Source organism: Rhinopithecus bieti, unplaced genomic scaffold, assembly GCF_001698545.2.
Source record: "Rhinopithecus bieti isolate Rb0 unplaced genomic scaffold, ASM169854v2 scaffold_3067, whole genome shotgun sequence".
NCBI lineage: Eukaryota > Metazoa > Chordata > Mammalia > Primates > Cercopithecidae > Rhinopithecus > Rhinopithecus bieti.
The window spans coordinates 2,005,523-2,029,097 of record NW_016804208.1 but is presented as its reverse complement, the minus strand read 5'-3'; the positions used below and the strand labels follow the sequence as shown (position 1 = coordinate 2,029,097).

General features: G+C 36.3%; 1 protein-coding gene across 1 annotated transcript in view; it reads right to left on the bottom strand.

Moving 5' to 3' along the window:
• Positions 1-4,052: 4,052 nt before the first annotated feature.
• The window catches only part of MPDZ (multiple PDZ domain crumbs cell polarity complex component), a 163,714-nt gene continuing 144,191 nt past the window's right edge, over positions 4,053-23,575 (bottom strand). The window contains exons 36-46 of the mRNA XM_017867162.1: positions 22,161-22,442; positions 21,091-21,174; positions 20,743-20,936; positions 18,514-18,661; positions 12,280-12,370; positions 11,352-11,395; positions 10,363-10,485; positions 8,968-9,072; positions 8,296-8,408; positions 7,279-7,402; positions 4,053-5,469 (exon numbers count right to left, since the gene is read on the bottom strand). Coding sequence (XP_017722651.1) covers positions 5,323-5,469; positions 7,279-7,402; positions 8,296-8,408; positions 8,968-9,072; positions 10,363-10,485; positions 11,352-11,395; positions 12,280-12,370; positions 18,514-18,661; positions 20,743-20,936; positions 21,091-21,174; positions 22,161-22,442 — 1,455 coding nt within the window. The 3' untranslated portion in view covers positions 4,053-5,322. The remainder of the gene's footprint in view (positions 5,470-7,278; positions 7,403-8,295; positions 8,409-8,967; positions 9,073-10,362; positions 10,486-11,351; positions 11,396-12,279; positions 12,371-18,513; positions 18,662-20,742; positions 20,937-21,090; positions 21,175-22,160; positions 22,443-23,575) is intronic.

Below are 23,575 nucleotides of genomic sequence, written 5' to 3'. Positions count from 1 at the left end.
AAAAAAGGAGTCCTATAAACAAAATGTTCTTGATTTTAGTATTAATATTTTAGAGTTTTTTCCAAAGAGGAAGAACATCACAAAATCATGATTTTAGGTGGCACTCACAAGGCACTAGGAAATATTGAATCACATCATTAGAAAGGTATGAAAATACCATTCAGTTCCTTTAAGCCCAGAAAAGAGTTTCCATGGAGATTTTGACACTATTCTAACATTTGTGATTCTCCCTTTCTAACAGAAAGCAGGGTGCAGACCTACAGTTTTGACTCTTGGTGGACAATAGTATCTTGGTAAAATTTTGTTCCTTTGCTTTATGAACTTTTGCTTATAGTTATTATGGCAAATGATACTGGTTTTCCATTGAAAGTAATGAGATACTATTTCTTTTGAGCAAATTTAACTTAAAAAAATCAGTTTGCTTTAAAGAAAAATGTTTAGTAATTCATAGTACAGTTACACAAAAATACGGGAAACATCACGAAGGTTGTATATAAAATAACTGAAACTTTGGAAAGTTTTGTGTAAGTTGATTTGCATCCAACTTCCAAAGAACAAGACATGATTACACAAAAACAAAAATTGAAGGTTATTTAAAGAAAGTACTGAATTTATATGACTCTACGTCTTATAAGTACAACTGCGCCAATCATTTCTTAAAAGCTTATTCTGTGCAAGGTATTAGTACTTCACATGCAGTTATCTCATTTAATTTTCCAAAACAAGATACATCTTTAAAGTTTTGCTGAATGGAATAAAGTACGTTTAGGTGAATGAAGTTCAGTGTAGTGGAACCGTGAACGCCAAATATTTTAAGATAGACTCAGGTCAAAAATCGTAATTTCCAGTACATCAATAAGAAAATATGTAAGAAGAAAAATTATGTTTTCCGAGGATAACTGTGTGTGTTTCTGTAAATATGGATGTAAAGAGGAGGAGGGTGGGGGGAGAAAGGATCACAAAATACTCAACACTTGACATAACTTTCCAAAAAGTGTCTAAAGTTAAGTGAACAAGTTGAAGTTTCCTCCTAGAAGCAGCCTAAGGCAGTCTTTTGATGGTGTTATCCTTTTGGAAATTTCAAATAACAACTTTAGGGAGACAGTTCTGAGATCCTTACCATACATTTGCCTCCTGCTTGACAGAATGCCTTTTAAGGGCCTTATTATTGAACTTTCAGTACTTGGCTGACAATAAAAATTCTTACACAGATAATATCATTTTTTTAAAATTACATTGAAATGAATATGGAATACTTGTATTTTGAGGAAAACGAAATTTCAATGCCAAGCATATAAAAATCACCTTAAGAACACTTGCTTTCCCGTTTTCATGCTCTTAGTTAGAACTTTTCTTGACACCAACTTTTGCCTCTTAAGGTATTAGAGGCCAATCCTGCCTTACAAATAACTCTCTTTAGAAAAGGACAAAGTTAAACATTAATTCCTAGTAGTGAAAGTTGAGAAACATCTTTGTGCAAATCAAATGCATTCCAGAATATCTGTCACTGACATGAAACAACACACCAGGGCTGCTGAAAGCAAGTGATGATAGTTTTGACATTCCCACACCTAGACAAAAAAAAAAAAAAAAAAAAAAAAAAAAAAGTCTATTTATTACTTGTCTCCCTGAACACATCTTTTCAACCTCTCTATTTACTCCGGGATCTCAAGAGGGGCACCAAATCATTGTATGGCATTCTCAGACAATCAAGTAGCTGACCAAATCTAAGGCAGTTTAGTATTGTATATCTCACAGCAGGGAAGAGCTCCCTTTGCTTCTTCATATCTATCAGAATCTGCTTTGTCAAGATTCATAAAATGGAAAAAAAAAAACCCTCTCCTCCTTTGTCTAATCTTTCACAAATTTTAATTTTTTTATGCTTCTAACTCCATCACTGTCCTATCAATTCTACTGATCTGCTACATTACCTTGCCATTCCTGCTGCTAATATATGTGTGTGTGTGTGTGTGTGTGTGTATATATATGAAATACTTTATTACTGTTATTATTATCCTTTTGGAGTGGTATGAAGAATACTAGAAATCTGTGGTATTTCCAGTTTGATTTAAGCAAACATAATTATATTTATGGAACCTATATGGCAATCCACTGTTTTGGGTGGTATATTGGCACTAACATTGCAATATTCGTCTTTACTTAAACTCTTTGTTCAAGCACTTTCTTCTTTCACAACAGACAACTACTGTATTTCCAGAATGAAATAATATAGCAAGCATAAGGCTTCGTGACTTATCCCCAGTACTTATGAATCTATACTTTTTCCTCTCAAACTTTACTTTCCTTCCTCCTTCCCTCCTTCCATTTTCTCTTTAATGTGCTTTGTCTTTGTTAATTAATAGCTACTCATAGAGTTTCTCCCGTTAGCCAGACATAATGACAGTAGCTCAGCACACATAAACTTTTTTTTTTTTTTTTTTTTTTTTTTTGAGGCAAGGTTTTATTCCCATCTCCCACTGGAGTACAATGGTGTGATCTTGGCTCACTTCAACTGCTGCCTCTCAGGCTCAAGTGGTTCTCCTGCCTCAGCCTTCCGAGTAGCTGTCTGGCTAATTTTTTTTTTTTTTTTTTTTGTACTTTTTGTAGCGATGGGGTTTTACCATGTTACTCAGGCTGGTCTCAAAATCCTGAGCTCAAGGATCAGCTCACCTTGGCCTCCTGAAGTGCTGGAATTGCAGGTATGAGCCACCACGTGCAACCAATATTTAAGATACTCTATCAGTTTCCCAGTGCTTAAACAAAGTGCCACAAACTGTGGCTTAAAACAACAAAAATTTATTTTCTCACAGTATGGAGGCCAGAAGCCTGAAATCAAAGTGTCAATAAGGCCAACTTCCTTCTGAAGGCCCTAGGGAAAAAACATGCCTTGTCTCTTCCAGCTTTTGAGGGCCCCCTAGGTATTCCTTAGCTTGTTTGTTTGTTTGGTTTTATTTTGCCTCCATCTTCATGGGGCCTTCTTCCCTATGTCTGTGACTTCACAATGCCTACTTAAATGGAAACCACAGTCATAGGATAGAGCACATCCTAAACCAGCATGAACTTAACTCAATACATCTGCAAAGACCCCATTTCCAAAGGTCACGTTCTGAGGTTTCAGATGGACATGAATCATGGGGAGACACTATTTAAACTGGGCTGTTCTTGTTGGGAGCACTTAGACATATTATGAAACTTGAAGGGGTTGGTTGGCTTTCTCCCATACAGTCTGGTAGGGAGCATCCTCTATAAAAATATCTTGCTAGCTCAAACTCAGATGGGAGGTTAGTTCATGTTCCAGCAGCCTACCATGAAATAATGGCATCTTTTATTATGGAGAGCCACTAAATGATGGCTAAGAAGGTAGATGTGTCACTGGGATACTAAAATGAGTTTTGTTACATTGAGCACCTAAATTTACAATGATTGGTTAACAACTTTTGAGTTGTTGCAATATGTAGTTTCTTCTATTCGTTTTCTGTAAGAATCACTGAATTCTCGTATTTTAGAACTAAGTAGAACCTTTGTGATAAAATAATCTATCATTTTACAGATAAGATGAATGAGAGGGAAATGCAAGCTTGTTAGCTAATTTGGTACAAAACTAGTAGAGCAAAGTTCCCCTCATTCCTTGCTCAGCGTTCAAGTTGGACTTGTCATGTTTATTAATACAAATAATTTTGATTATGATTTTGTCCATCTGAATACACTTCAATAGTTCTTGACTACACTGGAGAGCAACTTACAATATTACTGCATTAACAGCATCTGAGAAAAACATACACAGGCAAGATACTTCTCTTTCTACAATGTCATCTTCCTCTAATCTATGAGGAGTCTATGAATCTTTAGTGCTAGAAAAAATTGTTGAGGTAAAAAATATTAAGCTTTCCATAATGATGTTGTCCAAAGTTCCTTTAGCTGTAACTATGGACACCATATGTGCAGTTAGACATGATAAAAAACCAATTTTAAGTTGTAAATCTTGAACAGTATATAACAAAGCTTTTCCACAGTACAAAGAACAACAACAAAAAATGCTTGCTGCTTCTTTATTTGTACACCACTGAAAATTCTTATTTATTCACTTTAATTCTGCATTTACACAAAAATGCTGTAATAAAATATCTGTACACTACTTCTGTTACAAATATAGATAATATTTAAAGTGACTTTATATATTCTAATGTAGGAGTTTCACGCTCTAAAATGGGAATGAACACATGATAATTCCTCACCAGTTGTCTCAATAAACAGCTCCATCTGTTTCCCTTAGTCTTAAACTATTGTATTGTAAGATGTTAATATAAGGCAATGAAATGAAGTTATGTTAATCGCCTTAATTTTTCTATCAATTTACTAATGGCAAACAACCAAATTAATTACTAACACATTGTTTTCTATCATTAAGATTAATACGAATTGAAAACCAATTGCACAGCACACTAACACATTTTTAATGTTGCATCAGCTGTTAAAACCAGCACTAAAGATTCTGGGACCCTTCTATGTCCCTCTATGATTAGCAGCATAGTTGCTTTCTAGAAAAACCATAGTCAACATGGGGTGGCATCATCATTTACTTGTAGCAACATGAAAATATTTTATAAAAGGTCAAAAATAAAAATGAAAATTGAGATATGCATTAAATATAATTTCTTTATAAAATTTAGGGACATTGCTTCATATATTTGCTATTTACTCAATTATAGAAACCAATTTTAGCAGGAAAAATACATATGCATGTAAGAGGTGGGGAGATGCAATGTTTTTATTATACTGTGTTGAAAATTTTAAAATACTGACAGTATTTTTAAAGATTTTCAATAGAAAACTTTTTTTCTCTTTTTTTTAGTTTGGGGTAGGGAGAGGAGGTAGATTGCCAAATTGAGGCATTTTTTTAAAACTCCCCAAGACTTTCTTCTTTATTTTATATTTTCATTTTTCATTCTAATTTACTGAATCCATTTTTTTTTTGGTTAGCTTTAGAATTATCTTTCTTTATACTAACCAGATTAGCATGTAATAATTCTTGCCCATGTGACTACAAAACATTAGATATCTTCACAAATAAAACCAGATTCACCTACACAAATATTCCTTCTCTTTGACTTTAAGTTCACAAAATGCAAGAAGAAAAGAAAATGATGAGAGGTTGTCAGTAAGGAAAGCATTTCTATATGAGAAAAACACACTTAAGTGTTATTTCCCCCCTATAGTTTTGAAGACCTGCTGAACACAGCATAAAAAAAGTCAGGACCAGTCCATTCTCCTCACAGTAGGAGGTGAGCTAGGGGTTGAGTTGGCTCAATTCTGGCAGCCAATTCAAGACAGAACCATCAAAGTGACAGTGCCTTTTGTCCGTTTAAGGATGGCAACAGCTTCTTCATGGGTGACTCCTTCTAGACTCTGCCCATTGACAGCAATGATCTGATCGCCCCTTTTCAGACGTCCATCTTCAGAGGCTGCTCCCTGCAAATTATAAGGTAGACTTGTTTATTTCTCAAAAAATGCTGCCTTGCAGCTCACAACAGAAAAAGATCTGAACAGGAATGTAAATTGCTCTGCATGTACACACATTACTCCCGGTGCTCCATGGGTGCTCTAAGCCATTAAGCAATGATGAACATAGACAAAGAAGGTCTTTCTCCTAAATGGCTTTAGCATTGAGATACCAATTTGAGAGAGAATTTAGCAGTCAACAGATTAGTTGGATGAGTTTTTGGCTGTTCAGCACAGCAGTTGGTGGGAACACAAATTAATAAAGAATATTTGGGAATTTGCCTAGTAGGAATGATTCAATAGAATCCAGGATTTTCTATCCTGTAAAGAAGACCTACAGAAAGTAGGTAAATGATTAGGTAGGAACAAAAATAGTTTTACAGGACAATGGCTTGAGGGATGACAAAATCCAAAGGTCTGAAAAGCACAAAGCCACCTGAACGTTAACTATGGCAGGATAAGGCGTAAGTTCTAAATTTAAAACCCACTGCTATTTCTAATTCTTTTTGTGGTTTTGAAAAAGCTATGCAAGCTGTCTTAGTTCTTACTTCCCAAGGGTAGAGAGATTCTTCATATCCTTATGGACCCTAAATGATTAAGATTAAATACAGACATTGTTGTTTGAAAAAGAACCCCATCTTAAAGCATGCTTATAGAAGACAATTATACAATTAAATATAAAATTAAAAATATGGAAAAGTTAATGAGGAATCCATAATGATGAAATTCTTAAAATATGTTCTAACTAGCATGCCTTAAATAAATTGTTCCTAGGCTGAGGAAAAGGACTGTGGACTCTTCTATTCACTAGCAAATGCTGTTTATATTTTTGGACATACCAATAGCTTTTTTAAAAATCTTATAAATTAAGCCTATAGCTAGCTTGTTGTAGGTACAGCACTTTAAATTGGCTAAAAAAAAAAACTTTTCCAAAATAATAAAATAAAACATCCATAAGGGACCATACCAGTAATCCAAAGGCCCTGTATCAAATTTTAAACAGGTTTGACTAAGTTTTGTTTCTTTTACACTGTAAAATTTTGAGATTCTGAATTTTCCCTGCAGGAAATCTTGTCCAATTTTGTAGCTCCTGAAAACAACTTAACATATTAACAATAATTACATGGGTTTAAATTATTTTAATAGCTTTACCAGTATTGCAATATCTTTACTCTTATTCTAAACCTTCTTAAGATAGAATAGGTATAATTATAACTAGACAATCTTGTTAATTGAATCCCTTGATTGCAAATCACTGACTTATCATAGATGATAGGGCTGCTAGATACTCCCTAAATTTTTTTCAGCAGTTATTTTTGTTTTAGTCAATGAAATTAAACTTATAAAATAAATGCTTATTAATTTTCATGTGTACTTTATGTACTTCTCTATAACTATTTTATATTTCACAACAAAAAAATGCAAACAGAAATATCAGTGCTCTATAGCATACACATTTAAAATGTCCCATTTTCAAAAGACAATCATGTGCAATTTGTGTTCAAAGAAAAAAAAATAGGCTTTACTAACCAAAGTCCATTAATATTTTTATGTATATTGTTAAGGAGTTTCAATTTGAGCCTATTTTCCTTTAAATATAATGAAACCTCAAATTGGACAAAAATATTTAATGACCTGTTCCTATAGGGAGTTTTGAAAAGAAATGATCAACTGTTAACCATTTGGCATTACCTCAGGCCATAAACTAATAAGCCAGCTGCTGACCACTATTAATGAATGTTTAGGGGAAAAGAGGGTGGTTAAAATTTGCAAGCTTACCTTTGCAAACACTGTTTTAACATAAATGGGTAAGTCTCCATGAGGGCTGCCATATCCTCCAACTATACTGAAGCCTAAGCCATCTGGTCCTCGCTCTAGTGTAATAGACTTACATTGAGGAGGTCTACGGTGAAGGAAAGGAAAAACAGGATTTAAATTAAAAAAACCCTATCTCTCTATCTATATATATGTTATGAATTATCTGACATCCACCTAGAGTTAGCATAATTCTCTTTGTCACTGACAAGGAGCATATTATGGGTATTTTTGAGATGCTTAGATTGTCAGTGCACGCTGTGCTCGGTATTTTAAATTTACATAATCTAATGAAATCCTACTTAACACCCTAATTCTATTACTCATTTACAGTTCCCTTAAACTAACATATTCATGGCATGTTCTCATTGTACAGAGAAGCTCATTCTTTTTCCAGTTTATTTAAAGTGAGAGGGCAAAGTTCAGGGGACAATAATAGAATAAATCGTAAACATCAGTATACCCAAGCTCAGACAGAAAAATCAATTATAAGCAATGGAAAAGCTGCATCAAATTATTTAAATTTTCTAATGTGCCTTTCTCTGTTTTCCAATGCTTTTGTATCCAATTGTTGTTACTTAATACTGTGAATTTTTTCAATCCAAAGTATAATATGTTAAATGAATAGGCAGTGCTGGAAATTTTAAAATGATAGATTTGACTTGCTCCATATTACATGAAGTGGTAACATTAAGACTAAAATATCTTCCACTCCAAAATCAGAGCTGAAACCATGGGAAGGGTAGTAGCATGCATATCTATCTAGCTAGTTATCTATTTCTCTACTTATCTTTGATCAGCTAAATCCATGCCATAATTATTTAAGTTTAGAAGCACCTGATATGTGTAATTCATACTTCATATATTCTATCATTTTACCTGTACGTAATTCCTAGAAACACGGGACAGAGAACGCAACTGTCAGGAAGACTTGATTCAAAAGTAAAAAATGATAACACTAATCATCATGTATGAACGCACCCTAAATCATCCTGAAATATACTGCTTGACGTCAGCCCAGTGAAAGAAAGACTGGAACTTGCAGGCTCCTGCTGATGACCTGTGACCACACTCACATCTCCTCCAGCAACCACCTGCACACAGGAGAAGGATAAACAGAAAAAATACATGTTCCTGGGGCTAAGGAAAGTAATTTTTTATCAAAAAGAGCACTTGGATTAAAATGTACATTTTATTGTCCATTTAATCATTTCTGTTAACATAAAATACAACCAAAGAGAATGAAATTTCACAAGGTCCAGAGGCCTCTTAACTGTCCTGACAGTAAACACATTCTTCTAATTCTATTCTACAAAGTTTTTTTGACGTTTTTAAAATGTGGTCTCATATGTAATTATTTTTTAAAGCTCTTTAGAATACAAGCCACTTGCTAGCACTACTTAAAATTCTAGCAAATAATCATGTACTGCTAAGGCCTGGATTTTTTTCCCCTTAAAGTATAAAACAATCAATGCATCTGAGTAAAATGTTACAAAATATGTTTCATATGCACTTTCTTAATCATTTACATTCAAGATAAATATTAAATAAAATAATAGCAAAATATTTAATCATTTTTACTGCTTTAACATCAAAGTTCACATGTCTTCAAGCTACCTATATTCTGAATTATGCTTGGGATAAAAATCTTACCTGCATTTCAATGGAGCCAGATGCATTTTTCAGTAGGTTAACTGCTTGGGTGTGAGTCATGCCCTCAGTGGATGTGCCACAGATAGTGACAATCCTATCCCCAACCTGCAAGGGAGAGAAAGAAACGGCCATCTGCTAAAGCAGCCATGGAGAGTGGGTCTTTGAGACCTGAGTATTCATTTCCTTTTCCACCTTGCACATGACATATATACTGCTACCAGCCACTGAAATATAACTAAGGAAACCACTAATTCCAAGAAGTTCAATAAGCAGCAACCACAAAAAGAAGCAGTGCATAATGGTTGAGTTCCATAGTGTCCAGGGGAGAGGGAGGAAGAAGGAGAAAGTCACTCTTCCCTGCTCTTCATTTCTCTTGGGTGAGACATTACTTCCTATTAAAAGAAAAAAAAATCACTATCATTTGGAAACTGAAATTTCTCTGGACATTACTATTATAATCATTAGATGTGACTCTAAGTCAGAGGTTGGCAGACTAAGGCCCAGAGGCCAAATTTGGCCCACTGCCTGTTTTGGTTAATAAACTTTGGTTGGAAGACAGCCATGCTTATTTGGCTGCTTTCACAGGGCAGAGTTGAGTAGTTGCAACAGAGACTCACAGGTCCCACAAAGCCTAAAATATTCACTATCTGTCCTTCCAGAAGTTTACTGACCCTGTGCTATGTATACAATCAGGTTTTAAGTGTCAGCCATAAATCTGGATATCAAAGGAGGCTGAACCATTCCTAGCCTAAAGACTATTTAAACTAAAATGTGGTTATGTTCTGAGACCTATTTGAGGTATGAAACCATAGAGATTTTTGCTTTAGAGAGACTGAGTTGCCTTAATGGAATATTCATGTAATTTTAGAGCTGGGCAGTTGGCATAAATTCCATCGTAGTGCTCCACAATTTGGATAATCCCTCAGCTTTGAGGCAACTTGCATATTGTTTTATAACATTGTAAGTCATATTTATATTAAACTTCTGCAAAATTATCAGTGAAAGCAAATAAGTAATACTTTTCAATTTAACAGAGTTAAATCAGCATTTAAACCAATAAAATATATAAGATAAAAATTTCACTTCATACTGGTGTTCTGAAAATACTTTCTGTTCTCTTTTAGCTTGTTCCACAGAATTTCAACATATAAAAATATGTATTAAGAAACAACTATAAATCTTACTATTTCATTTAACTGCAAATCTGCATTTTCTCTTTTCTTTTAATATTCTTTATCTTTTACTCCAAGCAAGCCTTGCTGTGTTCGGATTAGATGATTTAAAAGTAAATATAGACATTTAAAACTGCCTTGCAACAGGTAGCCAGGTTCAAAGGTTTATAAAAATACTTCTGCACATTTTGCTAGGGCTTCTAGGGTTGTTAGTACGACTTACTCTGAGTTTTTGGGTCTGTGCTGCAACTCCAGTTGGGTGCATCATTGCAATAAATATAGGCACATCACCAAGTGGGCTGCCCACTCCTCCAGCGATGCTGATTCCCAGTGAGTCAGTAGGGCCCTGCCATGGAACAGATATAACATTTTGGTCAAAGCAATATTATTCATTGACATTTTGTTTATTCTTTGGCATGATATCTATAGTCAACTCTGATCTTCTAAGTGGAAGGGCGAAAATGAAATGCAAGAAAACTGCATTACTTTATTTGACGCAGGTGCTTAGTGTGGCTTAGGAAAATAAGCATCTGTTCAGGAAGTAAAATAAATCAAGACATTCTAAATGAAAATCATGTTGCGGAACTGATGAAAAGCAGGTAAATTCATGAAGTGAAAAGACCACACTTTTGGAATCAGAGTCCTGTGTTCAAAGCCAGGAAGTCATACTTGTAAATGCAGGAACTTGAAATAAGTACACTCCACTCAATAAATCATTAGATCTTCATTTACAAATGGAGACAACAGTGCCTCTCACAGAGGGCTGTGGTGAATATTTAATGACATGATGATGACATGAAGTGTCTATAAGAGTGCTCAGAACAATAGTAAAGGCTCAATAAATCACAGCTGCTTTTACTTTGTCTCTTGTGTATGGCTGTTGGGGGAATCTGTTTCAGAACTAATAAGTATCTGCTGAAGTGAAAAGTTTACTTATCAGTGTAGAAGTGAGAGGCATCATACTATTTTGTGTGGGGTCAAGCTGATGCTATTTTCAGCAAAAGAGAGTATGCAAACAATGATTTTTCAAATGAGGTACTATGATCAGGAAATTCATTAAGGACTACATTATGTTATTTCACATGTAATACGTAATAATACATACTTTTTTGAGATGAATACATTAAAACAGTAAGAAAGTTAACAAGAAAACGCATAAGAAGATGTCTCTGAAAACACCAGAGTTTATACTGTTTTCTCTCCCGAAGTTACCTTTTTTATTTCAACTGTTCTCAATCCCTGTATTTCAGATGCCACTGTAAAGGCAAAAAAGATAAAATAGGGTTATTTTATGTTCATTCACTTTTTATCTTCATTAAAATATCTAAAGCTGGATGGGACTAAATGGAATAACCTAGGTTTATTTTTTATTTTTTTAAGGGGGTGCTCAAAGCTGCAAGTACACATGATTAGAACTGTCTCACATAGGAACTATTTATTTTTCCAGCTGGAAAAACGTATATACCATCCCATTCTCCCTTCTCATTTTAAGTGTTGATTATATAACTACATAATCCACTTTGAATGAGTCAAGGGCAAAATGTGCTTTGCATAGAAAGACACATGTGAACAGCTGAGAGGAATAAAGTCATGGATGCATTAAAAATATTCATGAACTTAAGTGCCTTAATTTCTAGAATATTAGTCACATTGCAAACACAAACTGCCATATGGTTAGTTTCTTCAGTTTGAACAACTCTCAACCAATGCACCAAGCCAAAAATTCCTCTGCAGCATGATTTCACGTAATTAAAACACAGGAGGATCACATTAATTTTCTCAAATTTTTGCAATCTTCATGGAAAAAGAAGGCTTCACTTAATGGCATCTTCTGATTTACTGGTGTTACATTAAACACAGAAAAGGAATAAAATCAAATACACCAATCTGCTTAGTAAGAAAAAAAATTACAGAATCCTGATTAAAATGTTTAGTGTATCTTGTAGGGTAAACATCAAATGGGAAAAGCTGCCATAGGCACAACTTCATGTTGTTCAGACTTTTGTTAACACATGTTTTGTACCTATATTAGGATATGGGATGATGTGGGGGAAAAGAAAGCTCAGAGGTAAACAAGAAAAAAAAATCAGTGTTGACAGCCAAAATTCAAACCATGTTTAAAATTCGGAACCAATCTTACATGCATTCTTCTTTGAGCTACTTTCCAGTGACTCAGATGTACTGGATCCAGAGAGTGGAAAAGTGAAAGATGACAGGCTGCCTTCACTCACCTACAAATACAAAACTATTTCAGAATGTTTTCTAAGTGACATACTCCCTAAATACCACTTATTTCAGAATTTAATCTAGAGGCACATACCTGTTAAGCAATAGTGGCATTTGATAATTTGATGAGCTATTTAAACACAGTTTCTACTGGTGTTTTTTTTTTTTCTTTTAAAAGGAGAATTTGTCTAGTGACATAAATAAAGCTAAAAGGGTAGATGAAATTGATTCCAATCTACCTAAAATTTTAGTGGATAGTCATAATCTAATTCAAACTAATCTTTAAATTTAAACTGATGTTGTAGGAAGACTAGGACTTAAACAAAAACTGTAGAAGTAGGGTCAGCTAATAGGAAACTTATGGTAGTAATGTAGAAAATCAGTATCGGGTCTTTTCTTTTTTTTTTTCCTTTGAGACGGAGTCTCACTCTGCCACCCAGGCTGGAGTGCAGTGGCACATCTCCGCTCACCGCAAGCTTCGCCTCCCTCCCGGGTTCACGCCATTCTCCTGCCTCAGCCTCCCGCGTAGCTGGGACTACAAGCGCCCGCCGCCATGCCCGGCTTTTTTTTTTTTTTTTTTTTTTTTTTTTTTTTTTAGTAGAGACAAGGTTTCACCATGTTAGCCAGGATGGTCTCAATCTCCTGACCTCGTGATCTGCCTGCCTCGGCCTCCCAAAGTGCTGGGATTACAGGCGTGGGCCACCTCGCCTGGCCTACTATGGGGTCTCTAAGGACAGACTGATGAAAATCGGCTTCCACCATCAGTAGACAAGACTGAGCAGAGGGTCAAGAGGTCTTGTCAAGAGTCTTGAAATATTTAACATCACATTTTTATACATGGTGCTGAGTATCTATAGTTCACTTATATGGGACTCTTCAGTTGAATATTGATTGATGTTGCTATAAAATATTTTAAAAATACGTTATCTTGGGGTGAGGTGCAGTGGCTCACGTCTATAATCCCAACACTTTGGGAGCCGAGGCAGGTGGATCACGAGGTCAGGCGTTTGAGACCAGCCTGGCTGACGTGGCAAAACCCCGTCTCTACTAAAAATACAAAAATCAGCTGGGTGTGGTGGGGCAGGCCTGTAGTCCCAGCTACTTGGGGGGTAGAGGCAGGAGGAGAATCACTTGAGCCCGGGAGGTGAAGGTTGCAGTGAGCTGAGATCATGCCACTGCACTCCAGTCTAGGTGACAGAGAGAGACTCCATCTCAAAAAATAATAATAATAAATAATAAAATAAAATGAAAATAAAAAATATGTTATCTTGGTAGACTTTACATATATTAGGTAGTTACCTTTTGAGATTATGGAAAAAGAATCATGTCAAAAAAGAATGCTTGAAATCAATTTCCTTAGAATAACTTACAAACTACTCAACAGCTACACCTTGTTTACCCGGCTACTCTGATTCCTTGTTCTTCTGTCTCAAACTCTTTACCTCAGTCACTATCCCACACTGCCAGGGGGCCAGACCTTGTACACAGACCCACAGTCAGGGCCATCTGTGTGTCCTCTTGGCATGCTGATTGCATCACCCTGATGCACTCCACAGCTACCCACCTGGCTGCTTTGAGAAGGCCTCCTTTCTGAATGGAATGGACCAGCTTTGATTCTTCCAACTTCCAAGGTTACTGTGCCTAGGGAACACTGGGGGTGGGGATGGAGGGGTGTTTTATGGAAATGTTTAAATAAAATGCTATAATCATGTTTAGGAATACATTTTATTCTTCAAGACTTTTTTGAAAGGCATCTTCCTTTTGGAATTTCTATAAGCAAGGATACCTCCAATCCCTTGTGGAAAATGGCTTTTTTAGAAAACATTCAAACTAATAAAAATAGTAACAAGCAGCAGCAGCAACACCAAGTGTCTGTCTTATCACCTCATGATTTCTATGAAGACTACTTCTACCAAAAAGAAATGGAGAATTGAGCAATTATCTCATGAAACACACTAATTTTGATAGGCCAAACAAGCTGAATAACTGAGGGTTTAAAAAACAAAGTGACTGTAATCCCAGCACTTTGGGAGGCCGAGGCAGGTGGATCATGAGGTCAGGAGATCAAGACCATCCTGGCTAACACGGTGAAACCCCGTCTGTACTAAAAATACAAAAAATTAGCCAGGCGTGGTGGCGGGCGCCTGTAGTCCCAGCTACTTGGGAAGCTGAGGCAGAAGAATGGCGTGAACCCGGGAGGTGGAGTTTGCAGTGAGCTGAGACTGCGCCACTGCACCCCAGCCTGGGCGACAGATCGAGACTCCATCTCAGGAGGAAAAAAAAAAAAAAGCGAACACAACGAAACCACCACTACCACCACCTCAGCAACTTGTTTTGCCCTCAATAGAAGAGGTACTTAGAAAATTGGGTAAATTCTCTTATCACCACACTGGGCCTGAATAAACTTATGATATAAAATTTAGATAACTACTGCTATCAACAGGAAACATGAACTGAAGACAATCTTCTTGTACCCCTTTACAAATAAACCATAGGCATGCAAGAAATGATGCACAGTCTAATATGGAAGTAGCACAAGGAGGTGTTTGAGATCCTGTTTTGGAGTCACTGGATTAAATCCAGACTACGTGATTTATTAGCTATGTGACCGCAATGGATGTTTAACCTTAATAAATCTTTTACTCTGAATTTAAAAAATATACAGCATTATAGGTTGTTGAGATAAATAATCCATGGACAATGCTTATGACAGTGTCTAAAATGGAGTAAGATTAACACAAACATTGGGCACTGATATAATTATTCAGTGATGAGAGTACAAAGGGATGTGTTATTCTTGAAGATGTTGATCATGAATCATACTTTGAAAGGTCAAAAATTGACTTGTAATATCCATAAGTTTGTTTTTTTATTTGTTTGGTTTGGGGTTTCTTTGCTGCAAATTTACCAAACTCTTCTTGAAACTATTTATATTTTCAGTTTACATAACTGTAAGGTTAACAAGTCCATACATTAATTATTCACTGTGTAATGTTGCAACCTGTTCACCTACCTGTAACACTTCTCTCAAATATCAAGGGCTTTATTTTAAAATTGTTAATTTTCCAATACAAAAGCAATTTACGCCCACTGAAGAAAATTTTGGAAATAAAATGAAAAAAGATGGGGGAAGAAAAGGACCCATAAGTCCAACAGTTACCTCATAATTAGTGTTTAAAAAACTTAAAAGATTGTATTTTTTACACAGTTGTATCTATGCCGTAAATACAATCCTCTGTCTTATATTCTCCACTAATTACAGTAGTCCCCCTTTATTGTAGGGGGGAATATGTTCAAAGATCCCCCACCAGTGGATGGCTGACACTATAGATAGTGCTAAACTCTACATATACTATGTTTTTTCCTATACATACGGTTTAATTTATAAATGTAAAATAAGGTTTAATTTATAAATTAGACACAATAAGAGGATAACTAATAGTAAAATAGAACAATTATAACAATGTGCTGTAATAAAAGTTATATGAATGTGATCTCTCTCTCCCTCTAAAAATACCTTATTTTACTATACTGTGGGCAACTGAAACCACAAGAAGAGAAACTGCAGATTAGGAGTGACTACTGTATATATTTTATCATGTTAAAATAGTTGTCATGACACTTTGGGAGGCCGAGATGGGTGGATCACGAAGTCAGGAGATCAAGACCATCCTGGCTAACACGGTGAAACCCTGTCTCTACTAAAAATACAAAAAATTAGCTGAGCGTGGTGGCAGGCGCCTGTAGTCCCAGCTACTCTGGAAGCTGAGGCAGGAGAATGGTGCGAACCCGGGAGGCGGAGCTTGCAGTGAGCTGAGATCCGGCCACTGCACTCCAGCCTGGGTGACAGCAGGGCTACCATCTCAAAAATACATAAATAAAATAAAATAAAATAGTTGTCATGAACATCCTTTCAAACAGATACACGTTTGCCATGCATCCTTACTATTTATACCAAAGTTTATGTAGTTTTTGCCAACCACGTTGCTTCCAATTTTCCCACTATTACAAATAACACTTCAATGAACTCTATGTGCATGAAGAACTTTATGTGAAGTTGTGTATTAAGGATTATTTATATAAGATTTTTAAATGAAAAATTAATAAAACAAAAATAAGCAGCAGCAACAAACATGTAAGTTATACAAATATTTATGGTGTTCATTGTGTACTTTCAGAATAGCCTTTTTTTTTTTTTTGAGATGGAGTTTCATTCTTATTGCCCAGGCTGTATTGCAATGGTGCAATGGTGCGATCTCGGCTCACTGCAATGTCTGCCTCCGGGTTCAGGTGATTCTCCTGCCTCAGTCTCCTGAGTAGCTGGGATTACAGGCACACGCCACCACACCTGGCTAATTTTGTATTTTTAGTAAGGGGTTTCTCCATGTTGGTCAGGCTGGTCTCGAACTACTCCCGACCTCAGGTGATCCGCCCGCCTTAGCCTCCTAAAGTTTTGGGATTACAGGCATGAGCCACCACACCTGGCCAGACTAGCTTTTTAAATGACTGGTTTTAAAATTATTTACATTGTTTTATGGATGCTTCCATTTTTTCTCTCTTTAGGATATATAATTCTTAAAGAGATAACAATTGTTTTAATGTGTCTCCAAAAGAATGTATTCCTCCTTAAAGAATTCTAATTACATTAAGTTTTAAAGATTGAGAACCCTAATGAGAAGTGATAGATGTTAACTTTGCTTTAATAACCAATTTATAAACACATTCATATGTTTGGTTTATGTAAACCAAGCGCCCACTTGAAAATCCCTCCATGAAGCCCAGCCACTCAGAGGCTCCCCTTAGCGTATTAGACCTCCAACAGCTCTACTGCTGCTGGGCACTATCATGCAGGCTTATGTTAATTGCTACCCATGATATGGGTACTGATGATGACAGTTTTCTAGTTAATGTTAAATATACTTCTTCAGGTCATAAAACACATTAGGTTAAAAAACAAAACAAGGAGATAAGCATTGCCTATTCACAGGAATGCAAATTCCCTCTAGAAACTGGAATATTCCCTGACAGAGAATATGCCTAGAGTCCCAGGAATTGTCAAGTGACTTTTCTGTGCTTTACAATTAATTCATTTTTAAAAATGAAACTGGTTCTGCCTTTCCAATCGGTTAACGATCCTTCATGGTGAGTTTTCTTTGGAGGAAACCAATTTTATAATGTAAAATGTACTTGAGTTTAGAATGATATCTAGGGATGGAGGCCTTATAATTAGGATAATCCCCAGTGAAGGTACTGCCAAGTGAATCTGCATTAAAATTACCTTCGTTGCATAAGGATGACCATTCTGCTTCTGATTTTAAATGTCAATTTCAAATAGTTCAATAGTTTTGAGTCAGATTAGTATTTGTAGCACTTTTTATGGAGATAAATGATTAGAAGTCTTTCCATTTTAAAGATTAAGATGACTTTTTTTTTTTTTTTTTTTTTTTTTTGAGACGAGTTTCGCTCTGTCGCCCAGGCTGGAGTGCAGGGCCGATCTCAGCTAAACTGCAAGCTCCGCCTCCCGGGTTTACGCCATTCTCCTGCCTCAGCACTCCCGATAGCTGGGACTACAGGCGCCACCACCTCACCCGGCTAATTTTCTGTATTTTAGTAGAGACGGGGTTCCACGTGTTAGCCAGGGATGGTCCTCAGATCTCCTGACCTCGTGTCGCGCCGTCTCGGGCTCCCAAAGTGCCTGGGATTACAGGTCTTGAGCCACCGCGCCTGCGCCCGGCCTTTTTTTTTTTTTTGAGACAGGGTTTCTGTCACATAAGCTGGAGTGCAGTGGCATGACCACAGTTCACTGCAACCTCTGCCTCCCAGACTCATGCGATCCTCCCACCTCAGCCTTCTGAGTAGCTGGGACTATAGGTACGCACCACCATGCCCAGTTAATTTTTATAGTTTTTTTGTAGAGATGGGATTTTGCCATGTTGCCAAGGCTGGTCTCAAACTCCTAGGCTCAAGTGATCCACCCGCCGTGGCCTCCCAAAATGTGGGATTACAGGCGTGAGCCATTGCACCCAGGCTTGAGGTGACACTTTAAATATAAAGAGAAGTCATTAGTAATTTGACTATGATAGCCCAATGTTAAAATTCTCTTTTTTCTTCTATGCTATTACACAGAATTATTTTTGGCATCTTTTACCTTTAGCAAAGCGGCAACTGCTTCCTGGGTGGCATTACGAACATCTTCTCCATTCACCATTAATATCTGGTCTCCCTGCATCAGTCTTCCATCGGCATCTGCAATTCCTCCTTTGACAATGTCTGACACAAATACTCCAGTATCGTTTCTGCACACAATTTTGAATTTCAACATTATCTTTTCCTCAACTGTAATGCAATGCTTATTTAATAAAATGTTATGTTTTTACCCAAAATTTTACTTGTTTTATGACTTTAAAAGTTTTATTATTTGGAGCAACACTGGGGCAACATTAGAATTACATTTTTTGATAAATAACAGCTTATGTCTTATAGTGCTTCATAGATTGAAATGATCTCCAATAAAAATATTTATTCTTCATCAATTATACACTGTGAGTAGCAGTGTGTATTATCATTCTCATTTTATGGGTCACTCAGCTACTAAGTGGCAAAAGTAAGACTTAAGAATCAGTCCTTGGATGCAAGCTCTGCTGTTCTTTCCAAACCAGAATGGAGCTTTGAATGATAGTAACTTGTGGTTAAATAAATATGTTGCTATCACCATCAACATCATTAATATTACTGAAAATCATAACAGATGTATATCTCAAATTAAACACCATTTATTAACTCAAAATCTAAATACCATTGCTGTGATGTCTTTTATTTGAAATCATTACACATCTTCCACACGAGACAGGTTTATGCAAAATAAACACAAATCTTATTCCCAACCGTTCTTTCACAAAACTATTAAAAAAAACCCCAAAACTTCTAAAGACACGAAGATAACCATAAATAGAAATATATAGTAAAAGCTGAACTGTATCCCTTGTTCTTGCCAAGGTCATGACATCAAACCATTTCACCATTTGATCTTCCACTTTCCCATCTTTATAAACTGGATATTGGATTAGATGGTCTTTGTACGGTCTTCATAGAGTTTAGGGTTAATTAATGGTGGTTTTTATGATGACCTGGTGACCCCACATCCTGTAGTAGCCATGTTACCCATGTCATATTTCATAAAAACTAGGCTACTGATACTGTATTCCAAAAAAAGTATAATTTTTAGACATATTCCCACTGAGACTCAAATAATATGCTAAACTCTTTGTGTTTAAAAATAATTAGCCTTTAGCTGTCTCTGAGAAAACAAAATGGTGTAAATGCTTTTTATTTCCATACAGAAAAGTCGCTGCAGAACCAGGGGTCTATGCTGCTGGTTTGGCAATTCTGAAGAATGCCTATTTCCAAAGAAGGATATCCTGACATAAAGATCACCATTTCACAGATTTCCGACTCACTGAAAAAAATAAGCTGATTTGAAATGGTGGCTATCTGAGGCCCAAGGAATGACGAAATCAACTTAGGGCCACTGCAGACCGCAGGTGCGCTTTTTACTGAATGCTGACGTCACAAGTTTAACTATCTGGTAGATTCTGAGATCAGATCCAGATGGGCTTATAATACTAAAAGGAAGAAAGATTTATGAAATTTGCTGGATTATATATTTGTTAGTATCGCTTATAAATGAATTTGTTAATATTACTTATATGTAAATACTTTTAAAATGTACTTATATATAAATGAATTAGGTTGTGAATTTTTGTGCATTCACTATTCCATTACCACCCAGGCCCCTTGCTTTAGGTCCTATTGATGGCACACTCTTGTTCACTCTGATCCTTCTCCCTACAGTATCTTCCACTCTCCTTTAATAAACCAATTCTCACTTATCACTTTTAGCCTCAGCTCAGACACCTCTTTTCTTGGAAATTTTCCCGAATTCACTAATTAAATAGGGTCAATTGGTCCCTCTCTCCTTTGCTACCATGGGTCCCCCACAAAGCATCTTTGTCACTCATCAATAGATTCCTTTGTTGCAAGAATATATTTAATTCAACATTCACCAGACGATGAGTTTTTGGAGGTCAGGAACCATGTCTTCTTTAACCGTGTTTCTGAAAACTATGTATTTCCTAGCACATAGCAGGTGCTCAAAATATACCAAATGACTTTTGTTAAGTACCTTCAAAACCTTCCAATATTCTGATTTTAAAAGTCCAAAACCGACATCTTTTTATGGTTATGTAGTGAGGGGTCTAACAATTACCTATTGAACACTAGCCACTGATAAAAGATTCAGCTACTGTTATTATTCTTTAAAATAATTTAAGTCCCATCATTTCCAAGGGAGCATTGGGTTTGTCTTCCTCAGTCACACCTTTTACCAACAATACTTAATCCTAGGCCTTTTCCCGGCTTCTTCTGCAGCTCAATAGTGAGGGTGTCACACACTTCCTCCTCTTTGTATGGGGCCTCATCTCTGTAGAGTGTCAGGCGCACTCTCTGTGGCGTCTGTCTCAGGACATTGATTGCTTCATCATGTGTGGCCTTTCTCAAGTCAATTCCATTCACCTGGACAGAAATGGGACACTGACTGTGAGGAACATGAGAAGCAAAGGGGAGTAAGGTGGGGAAAGGGAGAGAGAGAAAGAAGCAAAGAAAGAAACACTCCCCCCAGGAGCCTTTTCTCTGTTAATTTTGAAGGTCAAAAACAGGCATTCTATACCTCTAAGATCTGATCTCCAGCCCAGAGTCTTCCATCTTTACATGCTGCTCCTTCTTCATAAACTTCATGGATAATAATGGCACCCTAAGGGCCCAAACAAAACATACCCAAACTTATCCCATTCTCCTAGGAATGGTGAGCAGAAATGGAGTCCAAACACATTACACTTTGACAGACAGCAATAAGGGTTATAAACTCTGGCTCTACAGGTATAAGCCCCATATAATTCAAGGGAAAGTGTAACAACAGTTTTTGCTAAAAGGCTCAAAGGAGCTTATACATTTTTCCTAATGATAGAGAAGATTAAAGAAAAAACTATAAAATAAAACATGCATACATAGATGAGAGACAACTTTCTTATCCATAAATGAAATTATTTTAAGGTATTTTGGCATTTAGAAAATTTTGTCTACAAAGTATCTAATTTTCAAACTCTCTTTTTTTTTTTTTTTTTTTTGAGATGCAGTCTCACTCCGTCACCCAGGCTGGAGTGCAGTGGTGCAATCTCAGCTCACTGCAACCTCTGCCTCCCATGTTCAAGATATTCTCATGTCTCAGCCTTCCAAGTAGCTGGGATTACAGACGCCACCATGCCAGGCTAGTTTTTGTATTTTTAGTAGAGTTGGGGTTTCGCCATATTGAACAGGCTGATCTCAAACTCCTGGCCTCAAGTGATCCACCTGCCTCAGCCTTCCAAGGTGCTGGGATTATAGGCATGAGCCATCGCACCTGGCTCAAACTCCTCTTAAAATGGGTTTAACTCAACCTGGATATCAGCAAAAAGGAAATTAAAATGTAGCAAGGACTGGTGAACTGATAGAAACACTTTGAAATTTCAAGGTCAAAATCACCAGTGTAGCAGAATCTTGCTAAGTCAGTATTTATTGGCTTGCTCAAAGGAAAACCCCCCGTACCCAACTGAATATTTGCCTTATAAATTAAAATAACAAGTACAATTTTTCTCGGCCTTCATATTTCCTTCACTAGAACTGCTAGAAATCTCCCCATAATGGTCTCTGAGGACTGGCTGAAGGACCGCCTGTGCAGAAGCACCTCTGGATGGTGCTCACCAGCAGTGTGTCTGAACCCCCAACGATGCTCAGGCCCAGCCCTGTTCGCCCTTTGGAAATCTCGATGGTTGTTTCACAGCCAGGGATAATGGGGCAGGTCGCAGGATCAGAAGCAAAAATTGCCGGTGTTGATGATCTGCTTGTATCTAAAAATAAGTTAAAATGAAATACAAATAAAAATTGGTTACAAGGCATATTCATCAAACTCACCACACAGATTGACTCTGAGGGATGGGCAGGGAAATGGGTCCAAGACCGTGGACAAAAAGAGACTTTATATTTACCTCAATCTTTTAATTATATTTAAAAATAAAACAAATGTGATTAAATCACCATTGTTAATTTAAGGTAGTGGGCAGAAAATTACCTATTTAATTATTTTCTATACTATCCTGCATGTTTTAAATTGCTAGAGATATAAAGGATAGGATATGAAGAAGAGAGAACAGAGTTAAATTGAACCTCAAGTTTCACTTTGATATTATCCATTTCAATGAAGCCAAACACACTTCTTATGAATTAAAAGATTTATAAAACTCAGAACAGAGATATGTTGCAAAGACCTAGAAGTACATTCAGGGAAGACCACAAAACACATCAATAATTTTAGTTGTGATGCCTGCTTTTGGGGCTTTTACATTTTGTTTCCTTCTTATCCTAGAGCATCTCTTCTTATGTAATCAATTCTAAGCAAAAAAAAAAGGACCATTTGCAGTTTTCTCCTTGGGTCTCACTTCATGTTTTATACATTCAGATGTCAAATCCTGGTGCATATATGTTCCGAAATGAATAGGTAAGAAAAGATCACGAGAAAGGGGAATATAATTTCACACGTTATTTTATGAGAGTCTTCATATCATATCATATGTTTTATGATAAAACAAAGAGCATACAGCAAATAGCATGTTTTGGGAAAGCTAGGACACTTGGTATAGTAGCGTATGCTTTAGACAAGATGTTCTCTTTTTAGGAAATCAGAAACAGACTATTTTCTTGCTCCTTAAATGGTAAGAACAGGTGTAAGATATTTTCTTTTATGTTAAGTTTTCATTTAGCATTTCACATTTTTATAGACAACACTATTTAGGGATCAACATAAAATTGAAAAATGAGAAAATTTCCATAAAATCTTTTAGCACTTCAGTGAATTATCCAGTCTTTCTAAATAAAGGATTATTTTTGGAGATGTATTACTTTAAGACTTTTTCATCCAAGTACATTACAAATGTTTTAAACTAGTGTTTCCTTAAAAAAAAAAGAACAGTTTGGAGGCCAAAAGAAATTTCTCCCCCCACCCCCTGTTACAGAAAAAGCCAATGCCTTTAAGTAATTTTTTAAAGTTTTGATGCTGCAGAGCTTGAAACTTACTGTTTTATTACACATCAGTGTATTCTTTCTCGAAAAGTAACTCAAAG